Raw genomic sequence first — 23,849 nt, forward strand, 5'->3', positions numbered from 1 at the left:
GACTATATTAAGACAACAATGAAAAAAGATTATCCACTTTTCTGTGATCACACACACAGTTAAATGTGTGTTAAATGCAGCAAGGCTAGAAGTGTATTTACAGGGGAGGAGGGGCGAGTACAGTACTGTCAGAACAGCTAGTGCTGTCACCATAGTAACCCATCTCAGGCTAGTTCATCAGGACAAAAACAGAACCCCCCTACCCCCAACACACCTCCTGAACACATTACACATACAAGCATGAGTGCTCATAAAAGGACACACAGACGCAGCAAACACAGCCTAATCAGAAAGGTCCATGTGACTGGGTTTTCACAGTGTGCAGGTGTACATGTTAAGCATCACTTAGGAGCAAGCAGGCCTAATAAGAGAGGAGAAAGCAAAAACCAAAGGGGGGGGTGTCAAATGGATGGTGTTCACACATTTAAGAGGTTTGAAAGAGGAGGCTTTCCCACCCCATATAGAGCAGGATTAGCAGGTGTGTGTGTGTGTGTGTGTGTGTGTGTGTGTGTGTGTATGCATGCGAGACAGGTCCGCAGGCTATGCGCATCTGCAGTGTGAAAGAACAACAAATCAGTGGATGAGAGTGAACCCTCTAACCCCTGAACATAAACGCAAACGGAGGTAGGGAGGGAGAATGAGAGACGGATATGGGAGGGAGGGAGGGAGAGAGAGAGGGAGGGAGCGAGAGAGATGGATATGAGAGGGAGCGAGGGATTCAGGGAGGGAATATGGGAGGAAAGGGAGCTCCAGCATAAAGAGTGGAGAGATACACAGCTGGAAGGAAAAGAGGGAGTAGAAGTTGTTGTGATGCAAACAACTTCTACTGATTTAGATTTCACTGATCAAAATTGTTGCATTTTTGACATGCACAAATCATATACAGCAGCTGATGAAGAACTGATGAATGAAAGTTTAAGAAGAAAAGAAATACAAAAAGGCAAAATGCATATGCCTAATACTTAAGTCGGTGTGTGTAATTAACTGCTAAGAGACTCACTGGGCTGTGTGACAAACGACCACTTCTTAGTCATATGACAGTCCTCAAAATAAATTTAACCCATCAGGTTCAGTTACACACACACACACACACACACACACACACACAGTGTGGCGTTAGCACAAAGTTATCCACATACAGTGCTATGCAAACAATTGCAAAAATTAAATTAAATTTTTTTTTGTCTGAGATGCAAACTAATTGTTATGAAGTTCATAAAATTACTAGCATATATTTGTTCAAAAGGCAGAATAACCACAATTTTAAATGTTTATCATTAGAAAGTATCAAATAAAATATAAATCACTGACAGAACTAAGCCTGGCGCAGTTGATACGCATTAGCTCTTCTAATTTGAACTTTATTATATCCATGAACGTACCTTGTATTGCTGTAGTACCTAAGTATTGTAAAGATCTCAGACAAGAGTTGTAGCTCAACAAATTGGGGGTGTTTAGAAAAAAGACTAACAAAGATTCAAGACTCTTTAAAACCACCCACTGTAGAGTTGTTCAACTGTGTTACATCTTTTCCACAGCCCTGTTACACTGTAAACAGGAAGCCGTTTCTTCACATTTCCTTGTAAGACACAAACTTACATACATAAGCTATCGTCAGTGAGGTCAGACTTAGAAACGGCTACAAGATCAGTATCCGACAGAGATGGACACGTTATCTGCTGTGAGTGTGACCCTCAAATTACAGAATGGTTTTCTAAACTGTAACCACCAGAGCCCATATACAGATTACCATGTGACACAAACAATTCAGCCTTCCTCTCTCACACTAATGTAGATGAATCTGGAAACACTGTTTAAAATGTCAATTTCTACACAATGGCTTACATACAAAGTCTGCTGTCCACTGAACTGCTTCACTAAGCAAGGGTGAACAATGAACTGTGCAAGAATGTGTCATTTTGGATGTGTAGCTAAAGCCTGGATCAACATTTTCAAAAAGTGGAATTTTTCTTCCATTAAAATCGAGCCACATTCAGCCTTATCAGCTATGGACAGCATCTTCGCCTGAAAAACAAACATTTAGGATGGTCAAAAACCCCAGACCACTGTGGATTGAAAGCCAATATGATCATTAAAGATGGACTTTCAAATTCACTCACATTAGGACACGGACATGACCTCAGCCAGTGTCTGGTCCTGTCTGCAAAAGGCCCCCAAAAGATCCCATTGCTGATCCCCGTATTACAGGGCCAGCTCAACTTGGATTTTACTGTGTGAAGTCACCAACAGTTAAAATAGGGCAGATCCAAACAGCAACAAGGACTATCAAATCAGATAGTTGCAGCATGGCGTAACGGCGTGTGTGTCTGTGTGTGTGTGTGTGTGTGTGTGTGTGTGTGTGTGTGTGTGTGTGTGTGTTCCCCACACACCATCCATCCCCTCCCGACTCAACCACATTTCTGTGCAGTGAACAGATGTTTACATAAACAGTCACAGTTCTCCATCTAGGAATGGGACTCAGAGGAGAGGGCATTAGCTAAGCTCCATTTTGAAAACAAAAACAAACAAAAAACAGCCCTAGACTAACGCACATATTTCAGCCTCACATGATCCAGTGTTGCATATGAAGAATTAATTTGATCATTGTGTTCTCAAATAAACTGAGTAGCTTGAATCAATTCATTGTCAAGTCTGGGTTAATTTGGCAATGACAAAGTTTTTAGAATATGAATGAATACACTACAAGTCACTGGCTGGAGTTCTCCATAGCAATGGACATTGAGGCTAATGGGTTGTGTAGTCTTTATAGAGAGATTCAATACACAAAACTAAAGTAAAAAAATATATATTTTTCTTATAAAATCTACATTGAAACTGATAGCTATAGATGCCAATTTAATTTCTGTTCAGTTTCAATTAGGCTATTCTCATCGTTTTACTTCCAATAGTCTTATAAACTTGTTTGTAGACTAAAAATCAAATAAGAGGTAAAATGTGGCCAAAATAACTGGTTAAAAGTTAGAGTTAAAAATTAAAAATCCAGGCATAATTGTCCAGCCTTCAACATGCCTATGTCTACACATTATGCCTTACAGCTACACTTGACATCTTGACCATGCTTTTGTAACCCCTGGCTGGGTATATTTCTTCATCCATTGGCTATTCAAAAGCTTGAGAACACTGTACATTAATAATTATTGTCTCTAATGAATTCAAATAATTCTTTCACCTTTTGCAATCGATTATAAAATAAAAACAATGTTAACGTTGTACTGAAGCATCTGTCAAAAGCACATACACAGCAAACTATGTATTTGCTTGTCAGCCGATAAAATTGTGGGAGTCAAAAGGTCAGGTTGTGTTTTTCATCCTCCGCTTGTGTTGCTGTTGGAAAAGACTCCCAGAAAAAAAAAAAAAAACACACACACACACACACACACACACACACACACACAACTAAACGACAAAAAAATCTATTGGCAAGTTAGGAGAAGTTGTAAGGCATACTTGGAAAGATAAGAGCAGAGGAGGAAGCACTTAGGAAAGGCACCCCAACAGTTAATTTTCTTTAGCAGTACATATTGCCTTCCTGGCCAACACTCAAAACACAGCACACAGCTGGTAGAGTCCTCAGTTCATAACTACCATTGTCTGTAGGTTCTTTGAACATGGACTACCCAAACGTACAATGGCAATCTGCGATCAGCGCTACGGCTGCATTGTGAAAGCCACGTTTCTGCATGTAGCCCATTAAACATACAGTAAAGGGTAGAAAATTAATTATTATTTAAATACAGATTCTTTTTTCTCTGTTTACTGGCCATGGTATAAGCACAATAAAGTCCTTTGAGGTGTCCTGGAATAAAGTATAATGGGTTCAATAGAGGAATGGTCACTCTGCTTTACATTGCGACATTCCTTGCCTCTGCCTGATTCATTGTTTTTATGTATCAGACACCTTGTCATATATTAACACTTCACTAATTTCCTAACATGTATCATGCAATTTGTCCATTTGATGAATTGGATGTGTGGTGGGTCAAGGGGGCCACTCAGGGCACACGGGCTAGTGCTAACAGGCAGCCCACTCTTGAGCCTGATGCTCTGGTACACACTGTTCTCATGCATGACCACCTCCTCCTGACACACACACACACAGAGAAAACATACATTGCCCGGAAGTGGGCAGGTCATCCTGCAGACAGCACAGGGTGGCTGGGGTGTATACTGACACACACACACACACACACACACACACACACACACACACACACACACACACACACACACACACACACACACACACACACACACGGCATCTCTCATCCTAATTTTACAAATCAACATGTTACTCCACCAGCAGAGTTGGAAAAATAACTATTCAGCTGTAGTTCCTGAATAAATGTGACTGGACATTTAATTCAGATCGTCAGGGTGGGGGATTCTTTAGGTCAGGGATCTTCAACAGGGGGTCCGGGACCCCTAGGGGGTCCTCAGAGTCACTCCAGGGGGGCCTCCAAATAATTGTTCATTTAAAAAAAAAAAGTCTTTACATGATTCCAACATATTATTAGCAAATATAAATCCCCACTGATGGTAGCCATCCACAGATACAGTTCATCCCAAAGGACTGACTGTTCCACATGTGTGTTTAACATTAAAACATGATTTATAAAATCATGCCAACAATTATTAGGCTATTTGAATAGCTTTTCTATGCAAAAAAGGTATCTAAAAATGCTTTAGGTTGCCCTAAAAGTTATTGTAGGACCAGATTAATATGCAACTCAATTTTATACAATATATGTGGTAGGGGGTTCCTGATCCGTCTCTCTTTCAGTTAAGGGGTCCTTGGCTTAAAAAACGCTGAAGACCCCTGCTTTAGGCTTTACAGTCAGTGTGACAGACTTGGCTAAGAAGCATACAGACTGTGGAAAGTATACATAACAACACATGCATACACACTGCCCTTTTCCAACAGAGCTGTGCTTACAAGCCTGAGAGGAACAAGAAGGGGGCAAGGCTCCCAGTTGCACAACTTGTTTTTCACAAGTTAGACCAGGAGACAGCTCCTTACTTTAAAAAACTGCTAACTATGACAAGGAGCCCAATCAAAATCAACTAACAACAGTCTGTAAAAAAAACCGCTTTGTTATATTCTCTAGAGAGCATTCAGCAGATCACAGCCGCAGCGTGGTTTATATACCCATACTACTTCCTCTTTCCCATGACTGAGGTGGAGATGTCAGGCAGCATGTGGATTTAGAATAAAGTATTCTAAGTATTTTGGTTGTTGCCCCCCCCCCCCCAGGCGTAAACATCTCAAGAGTGCCAAATATGGTCACTTCCCAGAGAATTAAGTAAATCAGGAACCACAAACATCCAATGACATAGACCCCACTGAGAGAGAGAGAGAGAGAGAGAGAGAGAGAGAGAGAGAGAGAGAGAGAGAGAGAGAGAGAGAGAGAGAGAGAGAAAGAAAAAGAAAGAAAGAGGAGGAAGGAGGGATACCAGCAGCCCTGTCTCATAAGACCCCTTTCAGGGGCCTCTGTTCTGTCTGCATACATGACCTGTGTAAAGTAGCCAGAACATTTCCTTGGAACCTGGCCACTGGGAGACATTTTTAATAACTCAAAGTTTGAAAAGCCACAACGTGACGAAATAAAATAAAAGAAACAAACACTATTTTATTAACGGTTTCATTAAACTGATTAATTCCCTAATTTTAAACTGATGTAAAGGCTCGCTTGCTCTATTCACATGCACTGGGTTCAGTACTGAAACACTGAACACAAACCTCAAAAGTACAAATGTAGGCCATAGGTTAAACCGCTGATAAACAAGTAAAATGTGCTTTCATTAATTTCAGTGCACTTGTAATCCAGCTATTCTTTATCTACAATGAGGTTTCCATTGAAACATCCATTCATTCAAACTGAGATAATGATAGTAAGTTACCACATGGTCAAATGTATTATCTACTTTAAGTAACAAGATCTGTTTTTTCTCATTTAATTCTCTCCCACTGCCAACTTAACCTTTTAAAAATATTACAAGATTAACCATGAATATACAATGCCGTCAAATTAGCTGGAAAATTAGTTGAGTCAAGTCAGTGTATTTCTATAACTTGGGTCAATCTAATATTGCTTACCTAAACGTTTAACATCACATTTAACCCAAAAAGATTTTTCAGACTAGATTAGATGAACTTTTATGCCAATAAAAAGATACGCTGATTTTAAGGGGCTTTTCCTCCATTATATGACTGCTTTAATGCAACAGCAGCCAACAACAATCGCGTCAATTTAAAACAAAATAATGCAAATTATCATTCCACTGATATTATTATTAAGGCGAGGTCATTAGGCGGTTTAAAGCGGGATCGCTATCTCCAGCACTCACTCTAAAGCATCGCGGCACTGTTTATATTACTCGCAGTTACATTATTACAATCAAAACCCCAATTCATTGATGAAATACACCACACAGAATAAACATGCTCTGTACTTCGGTGCGATCTGCTAAAGAGAAACGTAGGCTAATCCACCACCTATAAAGAGACTTCTTAGCGTCGGCGGCTAATTTGTTTACGTTCAGGGTGCAGCAGCGCCGTGTGTGTGTGTGTGTGTGTGTGTGTGTGTGTGTGTGTGTGTGTGTGTGTGTGTGTTGTTTTTGGTGTGTGTCTGTCGCCATGAGAGGCCTAGCTGCGCTCACAGGGCCAATCCTGCTACTCCCAGTTTAGACTCGCTGCAGCAGACCACACTCGTCCAGTTACAGCGACTAATCTGGCCCTGGGGCTGGCACATTCAACACAGGCCGCTAAAATATGTACCTTTAAGAGACGGAGCGAGGGGGGCGGGGATATTACTCAATTTACCCAGGAATATTAATTAGCGCGCAGCTACGCATACGCAACACCTTAAATTACTAGCCCCCTTAATTAGACTCTGTATGAAACTTTACGCATGCGTCAGAATGAAGACGAGAGTCTCGTGACTACAATCTTAATTGATCAAATAAAGATAATAATAATAGAAAGAATTAAGAAACCGTGTCAGTGATGAGACAAACTTTCTCAAATGTGTTAATAATATTCAAACAGTAATATTCCTATTGTAATTACCGTTGTCTATATAGAGCTCTTTGGTATGTTTATGGTGTCTTTATCATACTTTATGGTAGTTTATCCCCCTATAATGATACAATAATCATGTCTACTGCATTGTGGTATTTACTTAAAGTAAACAAATTTGTAAACTCAAATTGTTTTTACTTCTGCATACGTGTGCAAACTAACAAATGCATTTACATTAAATATAAAAGGGTGTAAACATATGTGTCAAACATACAGCAACATGGCTAGGAACATTTTAAAAAGCAATACTTACTTTCTCCGTGTATTAGTCCACACTGGCATATAATGCAGGTGCCGATGATAAAAAACACAATTTGTGCTCGCAGCTTTAGCGTCCACCGTCTCATTTTGACTTGAAGATAAGCTGTGCTCTCTTCTTGAAGCTTCTCAAAAAATCTTGAGGGAGAAATGTTTATTTCAAAATGCGTTGGAATATCAAAAGTATTGAACAAATTCTTAAAAAAATTAAGGTCCAATATAGCCAACTGATTAAACGTTGCCCCCCGTAAGCCGGGGGGAGTAATACATTTATGAGTATCTTCCCAGCCAAGTTTGTGATGTATGTGAGCCCTGGAAAAAAATACAGACCATTAAATAACGTGATCTTGGGTTCTGGCAACACATGTGCGAGTAAAGATCTTCATTTTCCATAAGTGAAGGCGACAGTCCGCGTTCATCTGTTTGATTGTGGTGCTCCACTGAATCAATAGAGAAATAACAGTATTTTTATTAATATCCCACACGCAAGAGGGCTAGTTTGGAGGTCCCCAAAGGAGGTCCACTGGCCCCGGGCTCATTTCTCTGTAATGCACTGCTCCAATGAGGGACGATACACTTCAAAAACAACTGGTAAGAAGTATTTTCCCTATGCACAGCGTTAAAAAAAAAACTGCCTCCTCTTCTGTTTCTCCAGCACACATGAGCTGAAGTTGTGGATATCGCCAAATGCAGAGCCAAGAACGGGAGATGGCAGGGTTTGCGTTCTCTCCTTTGAAGTCCACAGGTCTTCACAGGTACCCCTGTTTGCTAGTATCTTCTCAGAAGCTCGTCCTTTTAAAACAGATGGCAGCACATCCCAGGAAACTCCTCCAAGCAGCTAGCTACGTGCAGGAAAAACGTGCAGCGATACAGCTTTCCCTACTACGACCTTCCTCTGAACTCCTTCATCCCCGTTGACCACCACGCCGCAAACGAATGAGCACCCGTAAAACGACAAAACGGGAGAAAGAAAACAAAAAAGGGAAACTTGGGAGGTAAACGTTACTTCTTTCCCATCCACTGTGGAGGAAAAAATGACAAAAATAACATCTCCGTTTAACCTGCACGTTGCTATGAAGTGAGAAAACTCCACCACGCCGCCTGTTTCTTTCTCTCAGACTAACGTTAGCTGATAGGGAAAAACAGCTAACGTTAGCTAGCTAATCCAAAACAAACGAGGTTTCAGTGTCGGCGATGGGGTTAAACATTAAAAAAAATAGCACACACACAAACAAAGTCAGTATCCCGTCTGCGATAGTCAAAAAACAATGAGGTAAACAAACATAAAAAGACTTAAAAAGACGGGTCAAGTGTAAAAACTTGGATCCCCGTTCCGTTTAGCGGTTGCTCTCCCTCAGGTTCCCCCTCTTTCCGTCTCTCTTTCTGCAAAGCTCTCCACCAGTAAACAAGTCCTGCCAGTCACCTCAGCTGGGCCACACATGGTCTGCGGGAAAACACGGAGCGGATAATCGGTTAACCAACCACAGAGTCCGGATCTGGACTGTCTGTTGGTGTCAAAACATCGGTGCTCTTTGTCGGGGGGAATGGGAAGGTGAATACAAATCAACACCTTTTAAAAACGAATTTAGAGTAAAATAGGATTGGATAATGTGTAAATAGAAATAAATAGGTCAAGCAGAAGATCCCCTTTTTGATATCATGTATGTTTGTTCAAATGGTTCAAATAAAATATATTTAATATTTTGGATAAAGTCCTATTGAACTCATATTGGACTCTATCATATAGGATTTATATATATATATGATTACCACTACAGAAATCTTATAAAATGTTCCATGAAAAGGGCAATTTCAACTTTTTCAGTTTGCATTCTTTAATACAGATTGTGGAGGATAAATGAGTAGTTGTAGCCCTGCAATAATTAGTTTTAGTTAATTAATTAGTTTTAAGGTTGCTGCTGACAAATCTTTTTATTATGATTAATCTGCTGATAAATATATTGATTGATCACTTTGCTTACAAAATATCAGAAAATATTAAAATGTATAAATAAATAATTATGATTTTCCAAAAGACCAACGGTCCACAACTCAAAGATATTCATATTACTATGATATAGTATGACATTGAAAAGCAAATAACAACTGGAATTTGATTGCTATTTTTGCTTGAATAATGACTGAAATTATTAATCAATTATAAAAAAAAATAGTTGCAGGTTAATTTCCTTAATGAATCGACTAAATCTTCTCAGTTCTAACCAGTTTGGAAAATATTTGTTTTGTTGTTTGGCATATGTATATCTTTTAAACTGTTATTTCTCAAATAAATACAAAATCAACTTATATTTCTTATCATCGAAGACTAGCCTTGATTTAGGTGTTTACTTACAGCCCATGTCAGTATATATATATTATATATATATTATATATTAGGGCTGTCAGCATTAACGCATTAATCGCGATGCGATTAAGGGCCGAGCAGTAATAGCGTTACAGAAGGCTAGCTCTAGCTCCATAGTTACCTTACTCCAAGCTTCTTCCCTTGTGAACACCTCCGCTCTTCACTCTTCACACACTACGCTCCGATCTGCACACTGCTGTTTACCTTTTCCTGCTACAGCTGAATTCCCGCGGGACTTCAGCGCAAGACTACAGCCAGCCTTCTGTAACGCTGTTACTTTACAAGAAACAGGCATCATTTGGCCCGTTTCCATGTAGTTACATAGTCACTGATATGATCATAACCACTACAGTGCTCAATTACCTATTTTTGAGGGGGAAATAAACTTTTTTCGCCGCAAAAGCATGAACTGTCCTCTGGAGGACATCCACCAGACCAGCGGGCGCCCGTGGATTGTTGTCGGCCGCGGCAGGTGGGGAAGGCGGGGAGGAAGTAGAAGGATGCCGGTCTGGCCTGCTAGCCTGGCTAAGGCAACTAACACACAGTTCGCCACTGCGTGAGACTACTATTCACCAACGCCAGATGGATCGCACACAAAATGGATATATATGCTACAAATACACACAGAACTGCTGCGTGATGATTATTACTGAAGCCTGGCTGAACACACTCACTCATCCCAGACGGCAGATAGCAGCTAACAGGGTAGGTGAATTTAAACAATGTCTGAATTGAAAACGCATCTTGTTGTCATGTAAGGGCCCTGTTCATGTTGCACAGACATTTTAATTGCATTTTGTGTCTGTTAAAGAGGCACAAAGGCAATCTTTATCTTATGCCCCCAAAACTGCCGTTCTAGCTAAGTGGGAGATCTCGGCATTAGCTGCAGCAGCTCCATGTTGCTAGCGCCAATTCAGCTCGGTTTTTTTTGCTATCGACAGTACTCACATACGTATAGCGATCAAGATTAACGTAAAAATTGCCCAGAGTTCTCCTTTAAAAAGTATCGATTCAGGCACCATTAAGGCACCGGTACCGCTTTAGCACCGGTATCCAAACCAAACAATACACAACCCTAATATTGACTCTATTCTTCAAATGTGTGACTAGATTAAATATATAATAAACAAATACAAATCTTAAAATAAAGTTCATAAAGTCATTTTCTTTGCATTAATTTCATTCCCAATCAAAATACACTGGTAAGATGCAATGTTAATATGTAGTTAAAAACAGTTCTGAAATGCAAAATAATAGTTTTATATGTGATAAAACATGTGATTAACTATAGAAATTCAACGATTAATCGCAATTAAGAAAATGTAATCGTTTGACAGCCCCTATATATATATATATATATATATATCTGGTAAGCTAATATTGGCCAGGTGATTTATCAGACTTATTGTGAGATTTTAGCTTAGACCTTCTTTTTGTTGTTTTCAAATATTTCCATATGATTATCAAGTAGGAACATTACTTTGAAAAAGATACAGAGCAGTTTGGAATCAAACCCCAACAATGTGAAAAGCCACAGATGAAGCAAAGATGACACAATCCTTTTTTTTACTAACAATGTCCCAACTTGCTGAACCAAGCAGCATACAACAGTTGATTAACACATATACGATATTGTGTAACAGGATAACATGCAACTATTATATAATGATTTTTACATTTTCACCAGATTTTCTTTTTCACATTGTCATAGAGCAGTGATATTTGTTGGTAAAACAAATGTGCTCTGTACCATAGAGCAGTGTAAACATTACACACTGCCTTGGCCTTGCAGCCAGGAAGTAAAATTCCTGCCTGCAGTAGGGAAAGTACACAATCAAATTTGCATAGCAAATACTCTTGTAATGAAACCTGTTGAATGGAACCTAACTGCACACACTACCTGGAAGTTTTTCCTACTAACACTTACAGGATGGGTGAATCTGGCCACAGTTCTCACCTTAAGAGAATAGAGAATAAAGTAGAAGATTGGCTTCTTGTTTATCACATGGGGGTGCAGTTTGTGTGCTTAGATGGCTATATACAGGTCTACTCTGCTAAGAGCTTGTGGAGCAAGCTTGTTAATCTGAGGAATGTTGTTACCCAGTGAACAGAGTAAATGAGGTCTTAGTGAGATTAAATGTCACAGGTCTGAAGGACTAAGGGCTGTGGAATCTAGTCAAAACAGATCTCTTTGTTGTAGTGACACTGTCTGATGCCAACTGGAGGCACACACATGCAGTCTCTCTTCTTCTCTTCACACACTTGTCCCACTTCCCCTGATGTGCATAACACCAATTTCTTTAATTTTTCAGTGGGAGTAGAGGAAGTCAAGTGATTGGCTTTTTATCCCACTAACCTACCTAGAGTGCTGTTATGAGTCTACACATGCAGCACTTGTGCAGCACTACAGCTGTTGTACTACGACTTCATTTCAGTAGGTGGCACTAAAAATAACTCCAGTGAATTCACTTACTCCAAATGTCAAACCAGGACAAAAGGATACAATGTTATGAATAAATAGGATTAAATCTGATCAGAGTGGAAAGCGTAAGGAGCTTTGGGCTACGTCAAATAAACATAATGTAATACTGTCAGCATACATACAGTGCTGTGAGGTTGTAGGGATTCACTGGGAAAGGTTGCTTTAAATTATGACTGCAAATGAAAATATATCATTTTTTTTCAAGATTTAAAGAAGAAGATCTAAATATGTTATTTTCTCTTGTTCTGTCACTCACAAAGGCAGTATTCCTCACTGGGAACATGGATATCACAAAGCCGTAGTGCCTGTCATGAACATGTTGACACTTCTCTTTTTTATCACAAGCTCTGGGGCAGAATTGGGACATTTCCACCTGGTATCTGGTAGTTTATTCAGACTGGAGGATATGCAGAGAATTTGAATGACACAAAGATGGTTGGCAGTTGAAGAAAAGCTGCAGGGTCAGCACTCATCACATCAGTGAAAGCTGTTCCTCAAGCCCTCAATGTCCCAGTGTATATCTTTCTGGTTTCTGGCAAAACAGCATATATCCACATATCAAATTGTCAGCCATAGCACGACAAAATATGCGCCTGCCTGTTCACCAAGGTCTCTTCTGTTCCTTTAAGGTCCACCAAGGTATTGAACTAGTATCAAGTGAATAAGTGGACATAAAAACATAATGAATGCAGATGCTTCTATACAGGGAACAAGGGGTCATTGAATGACATGATTAGGGATGCAATGATCTGTCTTTTCTCCCCTGTTTCCATTTCCATTACCTCCACTAAGGTCCAACAGATATCTTGATTTGGTATCTGCCTCATCATCCTTGGAGAGAAGCAGCATTTATTAGGAAAACTGGTATTCACACATACAAGTTAATGCATTACAAATGCATACATTTGCATCCCCCCCTCCTGTCTCAACTGTCACAACATAAACTTCTGCAACATTAACTTCTACATATTCTGTCTGTTTTTCTCACACTCATACACAGATGCAGAAGGCAAAACCAACCACTGCTCGTTCTCTCTGCAGTCGCCTCTGCTGCAGCCTATAAATGGAGGGATTAATATGTTTGAATGGAGAGAGTCTCTTTCCTTTGTTGGTATGGAAGGCTCAGTAATTAGCTGCCTGGGGAGCCAGGAAGCAGGAGCCTCCATTCTGCCTGCGTGTATGCGTGAGGGTATCTGTGTGTGTTTATGTGTGTGAGATGTCAACCAAGGAGAGGGTCATGAGTTTAAACAGACAAAGCAATCCTGGATTATCCTCTTCAAACGACTCCCTGTGTTCGTGATGTACACTTTTAGCACTTGCTGTTCCTTCACTTGAGTCTGTGTAGCCTGCAGCTGGGATGAACAACTGCATATCTCTCCCTTTCTGATTCCCTTGTTGTTTCTCAATCACACAATGCAGTCACACATACTGTATGTCGTCATTTAAGCAAGAGGGTCCACACCTATTCCTCTCATCACTTCTCTGCAGCCTCTGCACACGTGACATCGGAAAAAGGAGTTTACAGAAGCATACACAACAGGATTCATGGGTGATACACTGCATACACATTAACTGTGGCAGAAGGAAGTTGTGTATTTTGGTACATCTGCAGAAAATATTTGCATATATAATCAATGCATTCCTTCTGTAACTTTCATTCATTACTTAGTAAATAAGTAAATTAGTATATTCTTCCTGTACAGGTGCAGTGGGTGTGGGGGCCTACGACAGGCGTTGGTATTTTGTGGCTCTTTTTCAAAATGTATTCAGACTTCATCATCATCATGGTTGAATAAATAGTCAATTGATATTACATTAAAATTGTATAAGCTAAAAAAAAAGTGGTCCATTGATATCTAAATGTTTTCATTGTGTTTTTATTGTAAAGGGTTTTTTTGACATCATAATATAACCGGAACCTGGCGCTTTCCTCAACCTCTTGCTAAATGCTAACATGTTAGCATGCTAAATGCTAAACTAAGCTGTGATAAATGCTATATCTGCTAAACATCACTGTCTTGTGAGCATGGAAGATGAGGGACCTGCTGACTATTACAGTAGATGTCAGACTAAGCCATTGATGAGGAAGCTTTTAGAAAGAACACCGTGGTCAGCTCAACACTGCGATTATGTGCCCTATGATGCGTTCAGTGATCCGATAAATCTCACACACAGACCACACAACTCAAGTTGATAATCCATGTTGAAAACAGCTGCCTTTCAGGTCATCGCATTGTCTGTCTGTCTCTGTTTGATCAATCACCTCTGTCACTAATGAAATTGTAACCAAGGGTACACACAGTGTCATCTAAAAAGTAGCTTGTTATGCATTACTGGGGATTTTTGAATCATAGAGTACATACTGTATGTCAATCAGCCTTCCAGACTCTGAGAGTCTCTTACTGTACACAGCTTACTGCTGAGTCTCAGCGGCAGATTCAGACCCAAGTCATGCATGCACAAGATATTTAAAGCACACTCTATCTGCTTTTCTCCTTCCATATTCATGCTCCTCTAGGCTTAACATTCATTGATTTATTAGCATGTTAGGAAGAGCTGATGAAAAACACACTGTAAAACTTGCATAGATACATGTAATCCAGGAGTTATATTGATATTATTATATCCCTTTTCCTGGACCAAGCACCTGGAAAGCTTCTCATATAATAAGATGAGATGCTGTAAAAACAATCGATAGAAATTCACTTTTTACTTACTTTGATATGGGCCAGTGGCCAGCTAGTGTCCATAGTAAGTTCCAGTCCAATGCAAAAACATTTTAAAGTACTGGAGCTTTTTTGATTAGTCGATTAACAAAAAAAAATAATCATCTGCAACAATTTTATAATCAATTCATTGTTTAGGTCATTTCTCTGGTTCCCTCTTTTTACATGTGAATATTTGCTGGTATATTGAATGGGTTGGGGTTTTGGACTGTTAGTATGACCAGATCATCAATGATAAAAAAAAAATAATCAGCTTTGTTGCAGCTTTATTTAACATTATTTGCATATCTGTATCAAACAGGAAGCTGCTGCTAATGGTAAGAGGCTGTTACATAACTGTCTATATTTTGAAGTGAAGTCAATAAAGCAAACGTGACAAAAGCCACTATTTGAACACATGACCTTGTTCCTGACATCTAACTTCCTTTGGTTCTATATGTCACGCTGACCAAGTGAATTCCCCAACCACTTTGAAGATAAAGTGAGACATATAGCAGTTTATTTTCTAACAAAGGTTTTGACTTCCTCTTTCAGACAGCTCTATCTCTGTGACAATGTCCTGAACTATAGGACCCTTCAGTAAACCTGGACCTCCGCCCTGTTACACTCCGCTTCATCATGTGTGCTGTGTGTCCCTGTGAGTTCACCCGTGATCTTTATAAAGACACTTAACCTTGAGTCACACACACACACACACACACACACACACACACACACACACACACACACACACACACACACACACACACACACACACACACACACACACACACACACACACACATCCCAGAGAGCCTTGTTTTTCCCACACATGGAACACAACACACTTATCTATAAACAGATTAGGCTGTCAAGCTCACCTCTGCTGCCCTCTCCTCTCTTTCCGTGCGCAAACTCTCATCACCTGCTCTTTTTCTTCACACTCTCAAACATGAATCCACCTTCTCCATTTTTCACATTCTTCTTTTTCCCCTTTTTTTCCACCCCCTTTTTTCTCTTTCCTGACCTCTGTGTCTTCTCCTCATTTTCTCTCCCTCCTCTTTCCTATTTTTTCTCCTCCTTTGCTCCTATACCCTCCCCTCTGTTTGTTCTTTTTTTCTCACACTGATGGGCGATTCAGGGGCCCGTGTGCAGGGCCAAAGGATTAGCTTTATCATTGATAAGGAACCAGGGAGAAGCGTTACATGGCAAGCTTGAACCTGAATGCCCTTCCTGAGAGGATGTGTCAGTGACAGCTTTATCCACATATTGTAAGAGTGACAGCGAGAGCAACACGTCCAAAGAGAGAGGCACAGTAAATACAGGACAGTAAAGGTCAGGTCAGTGTCACAGCTCCCAGAGCAGCGAGGGATCAGGGGGAAAAGGTGTGTTGGCTTCAGGAAGATAGCGTGTGCTGCACAACATCAAAGTATGGCTCTCACACTTCCCCTCACACCGGGAAGAGGAAGATGTGGGGGACACTCTGTTGTTTTGTTGCTTCCTTGGCACACGTAAATGCGTCTAGTTGTACAATGTGCACATGTGCAAACAGCTCAGTTCTTAGAACTGGGTTCTTTTCCAGAATGAAGAAAACCTGATTCTAAATCACATTGTGTATGCATGTATATGTATTTATACACTTTTGTTATATATATAAAGTCATATCTGTATATAGTAGTCAAATATTACCCTGTTCTGCTTTGTTTGTTGTTGTTCTGCTATGTTTGTTGTTTTTAGGGGAATGTCTATTTCTGTGTATGTACTTTAAGAGCAACAAAACACCGGAATCAAATTCCCAATATGTGTTCACACTTACTAAAGCTGATTCTGATTCTGAGTCATTGCAACTAGCTCATAATTAAGAAGATGGAAAGTAAACCTGAGAAACACGCTTCATTTTTTTCAACAACAAAAAAAAGATGAGATATTGCATTGAGTTACAAAAGCTAGTGGAACCGAGACTGGCCCGGATGGGAAGACATGACTGTGGCTTGTTATATTTTTTCAATTGTTTTAATAAAATCTCATTTTAGGATTCTAGTAATTGACCAAATCATTTGAAGATTTTTTTGCAGTGTGGTACTTTTATCTTGGTGGCCACTATTCTTTCATGAATTCATCCATCTATGTTTATGATCATGTATAACAAGTAGATTAATGATTAGAGATGGATGCCATTTGCTGTAGATGCATTCGTGTCATTCTGTAAAATGTGTCAAGTATCTGTTTTGATTGGCAGCCTATTTCTGAATGTGAAACCATCCACAGGGTGACTTGTGAATGCAGCGCAGAGCGGGGATAAAAATTCCCAGGATTCCAGTGACACAGGGACCTGACAATGACCCTCTGTGTCCTCCCTGAATGGATATATCCAACCCTCTAAGGATTTAAATATCCATCAAAGCACCCCATATCCAAATGTTTTAATGAGTGATAAGAAAAGCCCAGGAAATTGTCTGAAAATATATAGATTAAACCTTGTATCTGAAAAAACTACAAACATGCAATTGAAATGTATTTGCTCTTACTGTAACAACAACCTATACATAGTGTATAACAGAGATGTGTCATTAAGGGGGAAAAATTAAATACAAAAATATGTTTGCCTTACAAAAATAAACCTGAGATGCAGGTCAGAGTGCAGAACTAGTTTTCTCACTGGCACACAGATCGACTAAGACTAAATAAGAGAAAGAGGAAACACTTAATTGCTTCCTGAGAGCGAGGCATGGCTGTGGGATAGATGCAGCAGCATTGTATTAGTGTTTACAGAGGAAACACTCCCAGCCATGCACCATCCATCCTGGACATTGCAAACACCACATCCAAGGTGAGAACTACTTCTTCTGAGAGGATCAAAGACAGACTGCAGCGCTCATGACACCATCAGTTACTAACTGCTATTCTTTAGAAAGTAACCTGGCCTAACGTCTGCAAAGCTATTCCTAACCGTCTCTTCCCCAGACAAAATTAGTAGCAACATGGCTGCCAAACAAAATCATTCATTAGTTTCCTCTTCTGTCTGCTTTTTACTATTGTTATTGACCCTGTGGAATGATGCCTAAGTACTGGCCCCCGAGAACCTGTCAGTTGTTTGACAGAGAGGTTTGAGTGTGTGTTTGTGTGTGGTCTGTTCTTTTCCGTCCCGGAGGAGCAGAAGCAGGGAAGCCAGGCTTTTAACTATTCGATCTTCCCGAGTACTATTTCCAGCCCCAGCCCTGAGGCAAGCTACTTCAACATCCGGCGACCTAGGCCTGACTGACCACAGCACTGCTCTGTGACCCCCGGGGGCCGAGCTCTGCACGCTGAGAATGGGAGAAACCGTGTGTGTGTGTGTGTGTGTGTGGGGGGGGGACAATAAAAACAGTGTTTGTTTAGGTTCTCACAAGGAGAGGGATGGGGAAGTTGGCGCGATCAGGGAAGTAGGATGAGTGTAAAAGTTCAGTGGGGGGTCTGGGAGTCAACAAACAAACTGTTGCTTAGACTTACGCAAGCTGGAATTATTGTAATGTAATGACATTTACTTGACAGAGTGCAAGCCATGTGTGTGTGTGTGTGTGTGTGTGTGTGTGTGTGTGTGTGTGATGAGATTGCATGACTGAAGGAGGCCGGCTGTGTGAGAGTACAGTGTGTCTAGTCACTATAAATAAACACCAGTTTGAAAACATGAGAGAAAAATAGCCCAAATTAGGACATAAATATTCAGAGTGTGTGCAAAAATAAGCAGTGCCATCAAGCATGCAGGCTAAGATTAGACAGGTGATGATTGGGAACATGTTGTAACTATATCAGCGGGACATGTCCCTGGATTAATTAAATGTTGTGTACTTAATTTTTTTGTAGGTGGTGGTCAAAGGTTTACATACAGGGGAAACTTAAGTCATGGCAGTTTGGGCTTTCAATTATTTCTGCAACAGTACTTTTTCTGTGACAGAATGATTGTTACAAAACAAAACAAATATGGCTTCTTTTATACATTTTTGATGGTCAAAAATATACATAAAACTACTTACACTATTAGTATTGTAAATACTGGGGGGCATAGTTCTAAAATGTAATTAACTGTATGCCTCTTAACTTCCTGTCAGTGGTTATGATTTACTAGTTGGTAACTTTTCTGTGCCTGTATAAATAGGGCTTGTCTGACTGCATGCATTATAATTGAGCCACAATCATCACAATGAAAGTCCAAAGAGCTCAGTGCAGATCTGAGAAAGTGCATAATCAGGACAAGTCAGGATTGACATGTGTGGCCATGTCAAAGCAGCTTCAGGTTGATCCCAAGATCATCAGGGCAAACAAGTGAGTACTGGGAACAGTGGTTTCTTTGCTAAGGTCTGGGAGAAAACCCAAACAGTCACACTTTGCTGAGAGACAGTTGATGGTCAGATGTAATCCAAGTCTCACCATAAAAACAAGTCTTCAATGATGTAGAAGCTGCTGGAACACAGGTACACACACCCAGTCAAGTGAGTTCTACGACAAACAAACAAGATTACGAGTCTACAGCCATGCTAACGGCTCTGTGAGGCTGTACTTAGCTAGTCTATATCCACGACGTTCCACTACGGGGATTGTTGCTGTGCTGCCGGAAATTCGGTCCGGATGTCACTCTTTTCGACCAGATGTCCGTTAACTTCTGCTTTCTTTGTGTTGTAATTTTAAACACTGGTCGATTTATGAGGACTATGGTTAACTGCTCCTCAGATCTCTGCAGGGTAAATCCAGACAGCTAGCTAGCCTATCTGTCCAATCTGAGTTTTCTGTTGCACGACTAAAACAACTTTTGAACGTACACGTTCCACCAAAACAAGTTCCTTCCAGAGGCCATTTTGCAGTGGCACCGTGGCTCTGTCTGGCGCTTAATACCGCCCAAGACAATTGTGATTGGTTTAAAGAAATACCAATAAACTAGAGCACGTTTTTCTCCCATCCCAGAATGCTGTGTAGACCCTCCTCCGCAGTGCTGTGAAGGAAGGTCTGGCAATGCAAGACTAGTACTGAGCTAAATGCTAACAGTAGCGTTTAGCAGGAATAATGTTTACCATGTTCACTGCCTTTGTTTAGTATGTTAGCATTCGCACTTTTAGCATTTAGCACTAAACACAGGCTGATTGGAAGGTCATTAGTTTAGCAGGTATTAGGTCATAAACCAGGTATTGGACAAATTATAATTTTGACCTAATGATGGTGCTATAAGAAAAGGCAGGGGATCACCAAAGTCATATCTGGGGATCATGAATGTCTGTACAAAATGTCATGGCAATCCATCCACTAATAATAGTTAGGTATTTCAGTCTGGACCAAAGTGGTGGGCCAACTGACCGACCAACATTGCCATCCCTAAAGCCAGGCTGCTAGTGTGGCTAAAACATGTCAGCTGGCTCTTGAAAGTTAAGGACTACACCAGTTTTATTTGTTGCATCTATGCTGTTTCAGATTTATTCCTTATCTGTCTTGTAATGGGGTGGACCGACCGACCGTCCAACATCTTATTTGGTCTCATGGCTAAAAACCTTCTGGAAGAGAGTTTTTTTGTCAGATGTATCAAAGATGGAGTTATTTGGCCACAATGACAGGAGGTATGTTTGGAGGAGGAAGGGTGAGGCATTCAACCCTGAGGACACTGTAGCTTCTGTCAAGCATGTTGTTGGTGGTAGTATAACGCTCTGTGGCTGGGTTGCTGCCTGCGGAGTAGCAAGATTACCTCAGAATTCTTCAGGGCAGCTAGTATTGAGGTCCCCAGGACATCCTTCTTCTTTTATCTTCGCTTAAGATCAGCCCTAAAATGTTATGGAGTGCCATGGGGAAACAGTCTTGAGGCGCACCCAGTCATTAAATGGTTTGTTGATTTTCCTGTGAGAGGATTAGTGTCCAAGATGTATGCTAAACTGATGCAAGTATCCATAGGAGAACTCCCAATAGTAAAGAAATGGGAGCAAGAGCTTAGCCCTTAGGGGAACGCAATTAATTGGGAGACAGTTTGGGACAACATTTTCCACTGTTCCAAGAATCCAAATCACCAGTATATCCACTTCAACATATGTCATAGGACATATTGGACTCCCCAGAAGAGATACGTCTCTAAAGTCATTCCCACTCCCTATTGCACGTTCTGTCAACCTGAACAAACTGGAACTTTCCTACACATGGTCTGGGAGTGTGAACAGGTGCACGAGTTCTGGAATAAAACAACATCAATAATATCTGATGTGATAGGATGTCGAAGTCCTACTGACCTGATTGTTTTGTTACTTAATGACGACTCTAAATTACACCTGCTTGGGAGACAGAGGAAAATCTGGCTAGCCGACTCAACTGCAACCAAGACAATGATAGCTCAACGATGGCTCCCCCCTCACTCGCTTTGTATAAAACAGTGGTTAGCGTATTCTCTAGACATAGTTATGCTTGAGTTCTCTACAGCAAGGATTAACAAAGCCAAATCATTGACTATCAACCTATGGAAAAGCACAGCAGCACAATATCAGACCTAATGACCTCAGCGCCACAAGAAATAGAGGAGAGTGACTAGGCAAGGTGTGATTTCTGTTTGTTTATTTGTTCTGTTTTCCTCGAGACCACAGAGGGTGGGGGGTGGGAGAGGGTTTTTGTTCTTGTTCAATTTGTGTTCCTCTGTTCTGTATGTCTAATGATTAAAAAACAATACAAAATTGATCTTAAAAAAAGGGCAAAATCAAACCATTAGCTAGAAAGTTAAATCTTGGACGCAATTGGGTGGTTTTAGGATTGCTAAATCAAGCTAACATTATGCTTTTGGAGTCGTAGTCATAAATGTACTGAACTCAACCCCACTGAAAATATGTGGACTGCCCTAACAAGGACAAGTCCATACAAGAAAACCAACACATTTGGCTGAACTGCACCAATTCTGCCAACAGGAGCAGAATTTTGCCAGAAGATTGTTGATGGTGAAAAGTGCTAAGAGGCATGCAACCAAATATTATGTGATTCTTTTATATTTTCAGAAGAAATTATTATAAAAAATAATAATAATTCCAATACTGTCATAACACACATGCCCCTTACAAGTATATGTAAACTTTTGACTGTGCTCTTCAACTCTCTTTAGTCTTGTGTCTTCTGTCATGTTCAGCCATATTGGATTTCCTGTGTGTTTGGAGTTGTTTTGCTGATTGTTGCTGTATCCTGAACTCTGATCAATAGCTCTGCCAGACAGTCTTCTTCAATGCCCTATCACCTGCCTGCCGCTCAGACAATAGGGAGATCAGGGCTTTAACTCATCAGCGTCAATCACAGATAAGTGAAGTGATGTTAAACATCACAAGTCACAGAATGAAAAGATTCAAGATTCAAAAGTTACCGGAGCATATTTTATCTTCTTATTTGCAGCATAACAAAGGAAAATCTAGAAGACGCTCAATACAAAATCAATTTCTTAGTGTCCTTCAGCAACAGCACAGTTTGTGCCTAAATTATTCCACTGACTTGCAGCAGCTATGGAGAGGGTTCAGCCAAAAGATGTATTTAAGTTGTAAAAAAAAAGAAATAAATAAAAATAATAATAATAATAATAATAATAATAACTCCAACGCTGATCTTAAGCATTACAACTGCAGGTCAAGGTTTCTCACAACCTTTCTCCCTGGTGCTGTGATGTTTTATTCAGCTACACGTTTCTCTTCTCATCATGCTGCAGTGTGAGATGGATTGAGGCAGAGGGGGAGAGGAGAGGGTGAAGAAGGATAGGAAGAGGTGAAATTGGGAAAGAAGTTGTCGATACAGATAAATAACAAATGAGAGAGAATACTATATCAATATCTGTTACAGCAGCAGTTGTCGAGGCCAGCGTGACATTTACGAAAAAGTGCAATTTTTACACCAGTAATGCAGTCAAACACGATTGTGATTGTTATATTGTTATATTTTTGGATTATTGTTACTGATGTGTATTAATGTGAAAGTAGCATTTTATTGTTGTATATTATTTACTGCTGGGTATTTTAATCTGTTACAGTGTATCATATTTTATTTATATTTTTGTTTATATGTTTTATTGGTAAAATCTTAATCTGCAAAATATGTAATAAATGAAGCAGAGTAAAAAGTACAATATTTTCCTCTGAAATGTAAGTATAAAGTACCTAAATATTGCACTTAAGTACAGCACTTGAGTAAATGTACTTAGTTACATTCCTGTCCATCAGCCTTTCTCAGCTATTGTATAAATCTACTCTTCACTCTTCTACAGTTTTATCTATGCTTTAGTCATATTTCAGGGGTTTCCAATAATACAACAGCCTTTTGCAGCCAAATGTATCCTGCAAGTCAAACATACTCACCCTGCAGGAGGAGTTAGGCCGTTCATTCATATATGAATGGTTTTATATTGCACTATAAAGCACAGTGCCGTGAGCACAGGGTTGAGCCTGTTACAAAAAAAACATCCATTCCATATTACTACTTATCCGATTTTATCTCACTGGTTTTCAGTAGCCCACGAGCGCCTACAGAAGACCTTTTCTATCTATCGCTGAAGATGCTCACTATTGTAAGCAACCTCTTACCCCATCTTCCCCTAACAAGGCCGAAGAAACAGACAAAGAAAAGAATCAATAGTTAAATGCAAAGAGCTGGAGTCTGACAACCGAACAAGCAGCATCACTATTGATCTGGATTGGTTGGAATATGATGGATTTGAGAGGACAGTATTGTCTACTCCACTTTTGTAAGAATCTCAAGATATTGAAATACTAACATTCTCTATTTGGGCTGCATTTTCTCAGAGGCTACACTGAGAAAGCAACATGTTGCTGGAAACCTTGGAGAAGATTTTCTTTTACCAAAATGTAGCACTGTTGTATTTGTAATGAATCAAGGTCCATTTGGTTGGCCTTGACATACCAACTTACTGGACAAAACATGTGATGAATGATGTTGAAACTACCCTTGAAAAAA

At 40.0% G+C, this 23,849-nt stretch overlaps 1 protein-coding gene across 2 annotated transcripts in view; it reads right to left on the reverse strand.

The window, feature by feature from the left end:
- The window catches only part of insrb (insulin receptor b), an 85,595-nt gene extending 76,829 nt beyond the window's left edge, over positions 1–8,766 (reverse strand). The window contains exons 1-2 of one of the 2 annotated variants that reach the window (XM_036007287.1): positions 7,688–8,766; positions 7,353–7,495 (exon numbers count right to left, since the gene is read on the reverse strand). In XM_036007287.1, coding sequence (XP_035863180.1) covers positions 7,353–7,446 — 94 coding nt within the window. In that variant the 5' untranslated portion in view covers positions 7,447–7,495; positions 7,688–8,766. Of the gene's footprint in view, positions 1–7,352; positions 7,496–7,687 lie in introns of those variants that run through there. The other variant, XM_031307127.2, reaches the window with a different exon arrangement.
- Between the last annotated feature and the right edge of the window lie 15,083 nt (positions 8,767–23,849).

The sequence above is a fragment of the Sander lucioperca genome, chromosome 11, assembly GCF_008315115.2.
Source record: "Sander lucioperca isolate FBNREF2018 chromosome 11, SLUC_FBN_1.2, whole genome shotgun sequence".
In the NCBI taxonomy this organism is placed as follows: domain Eukaryota; kingdom Metazoa; phylum Chordata; class Actinopteri; order Perciformes; family Percidae; genus Sander; species Sander lucioperca.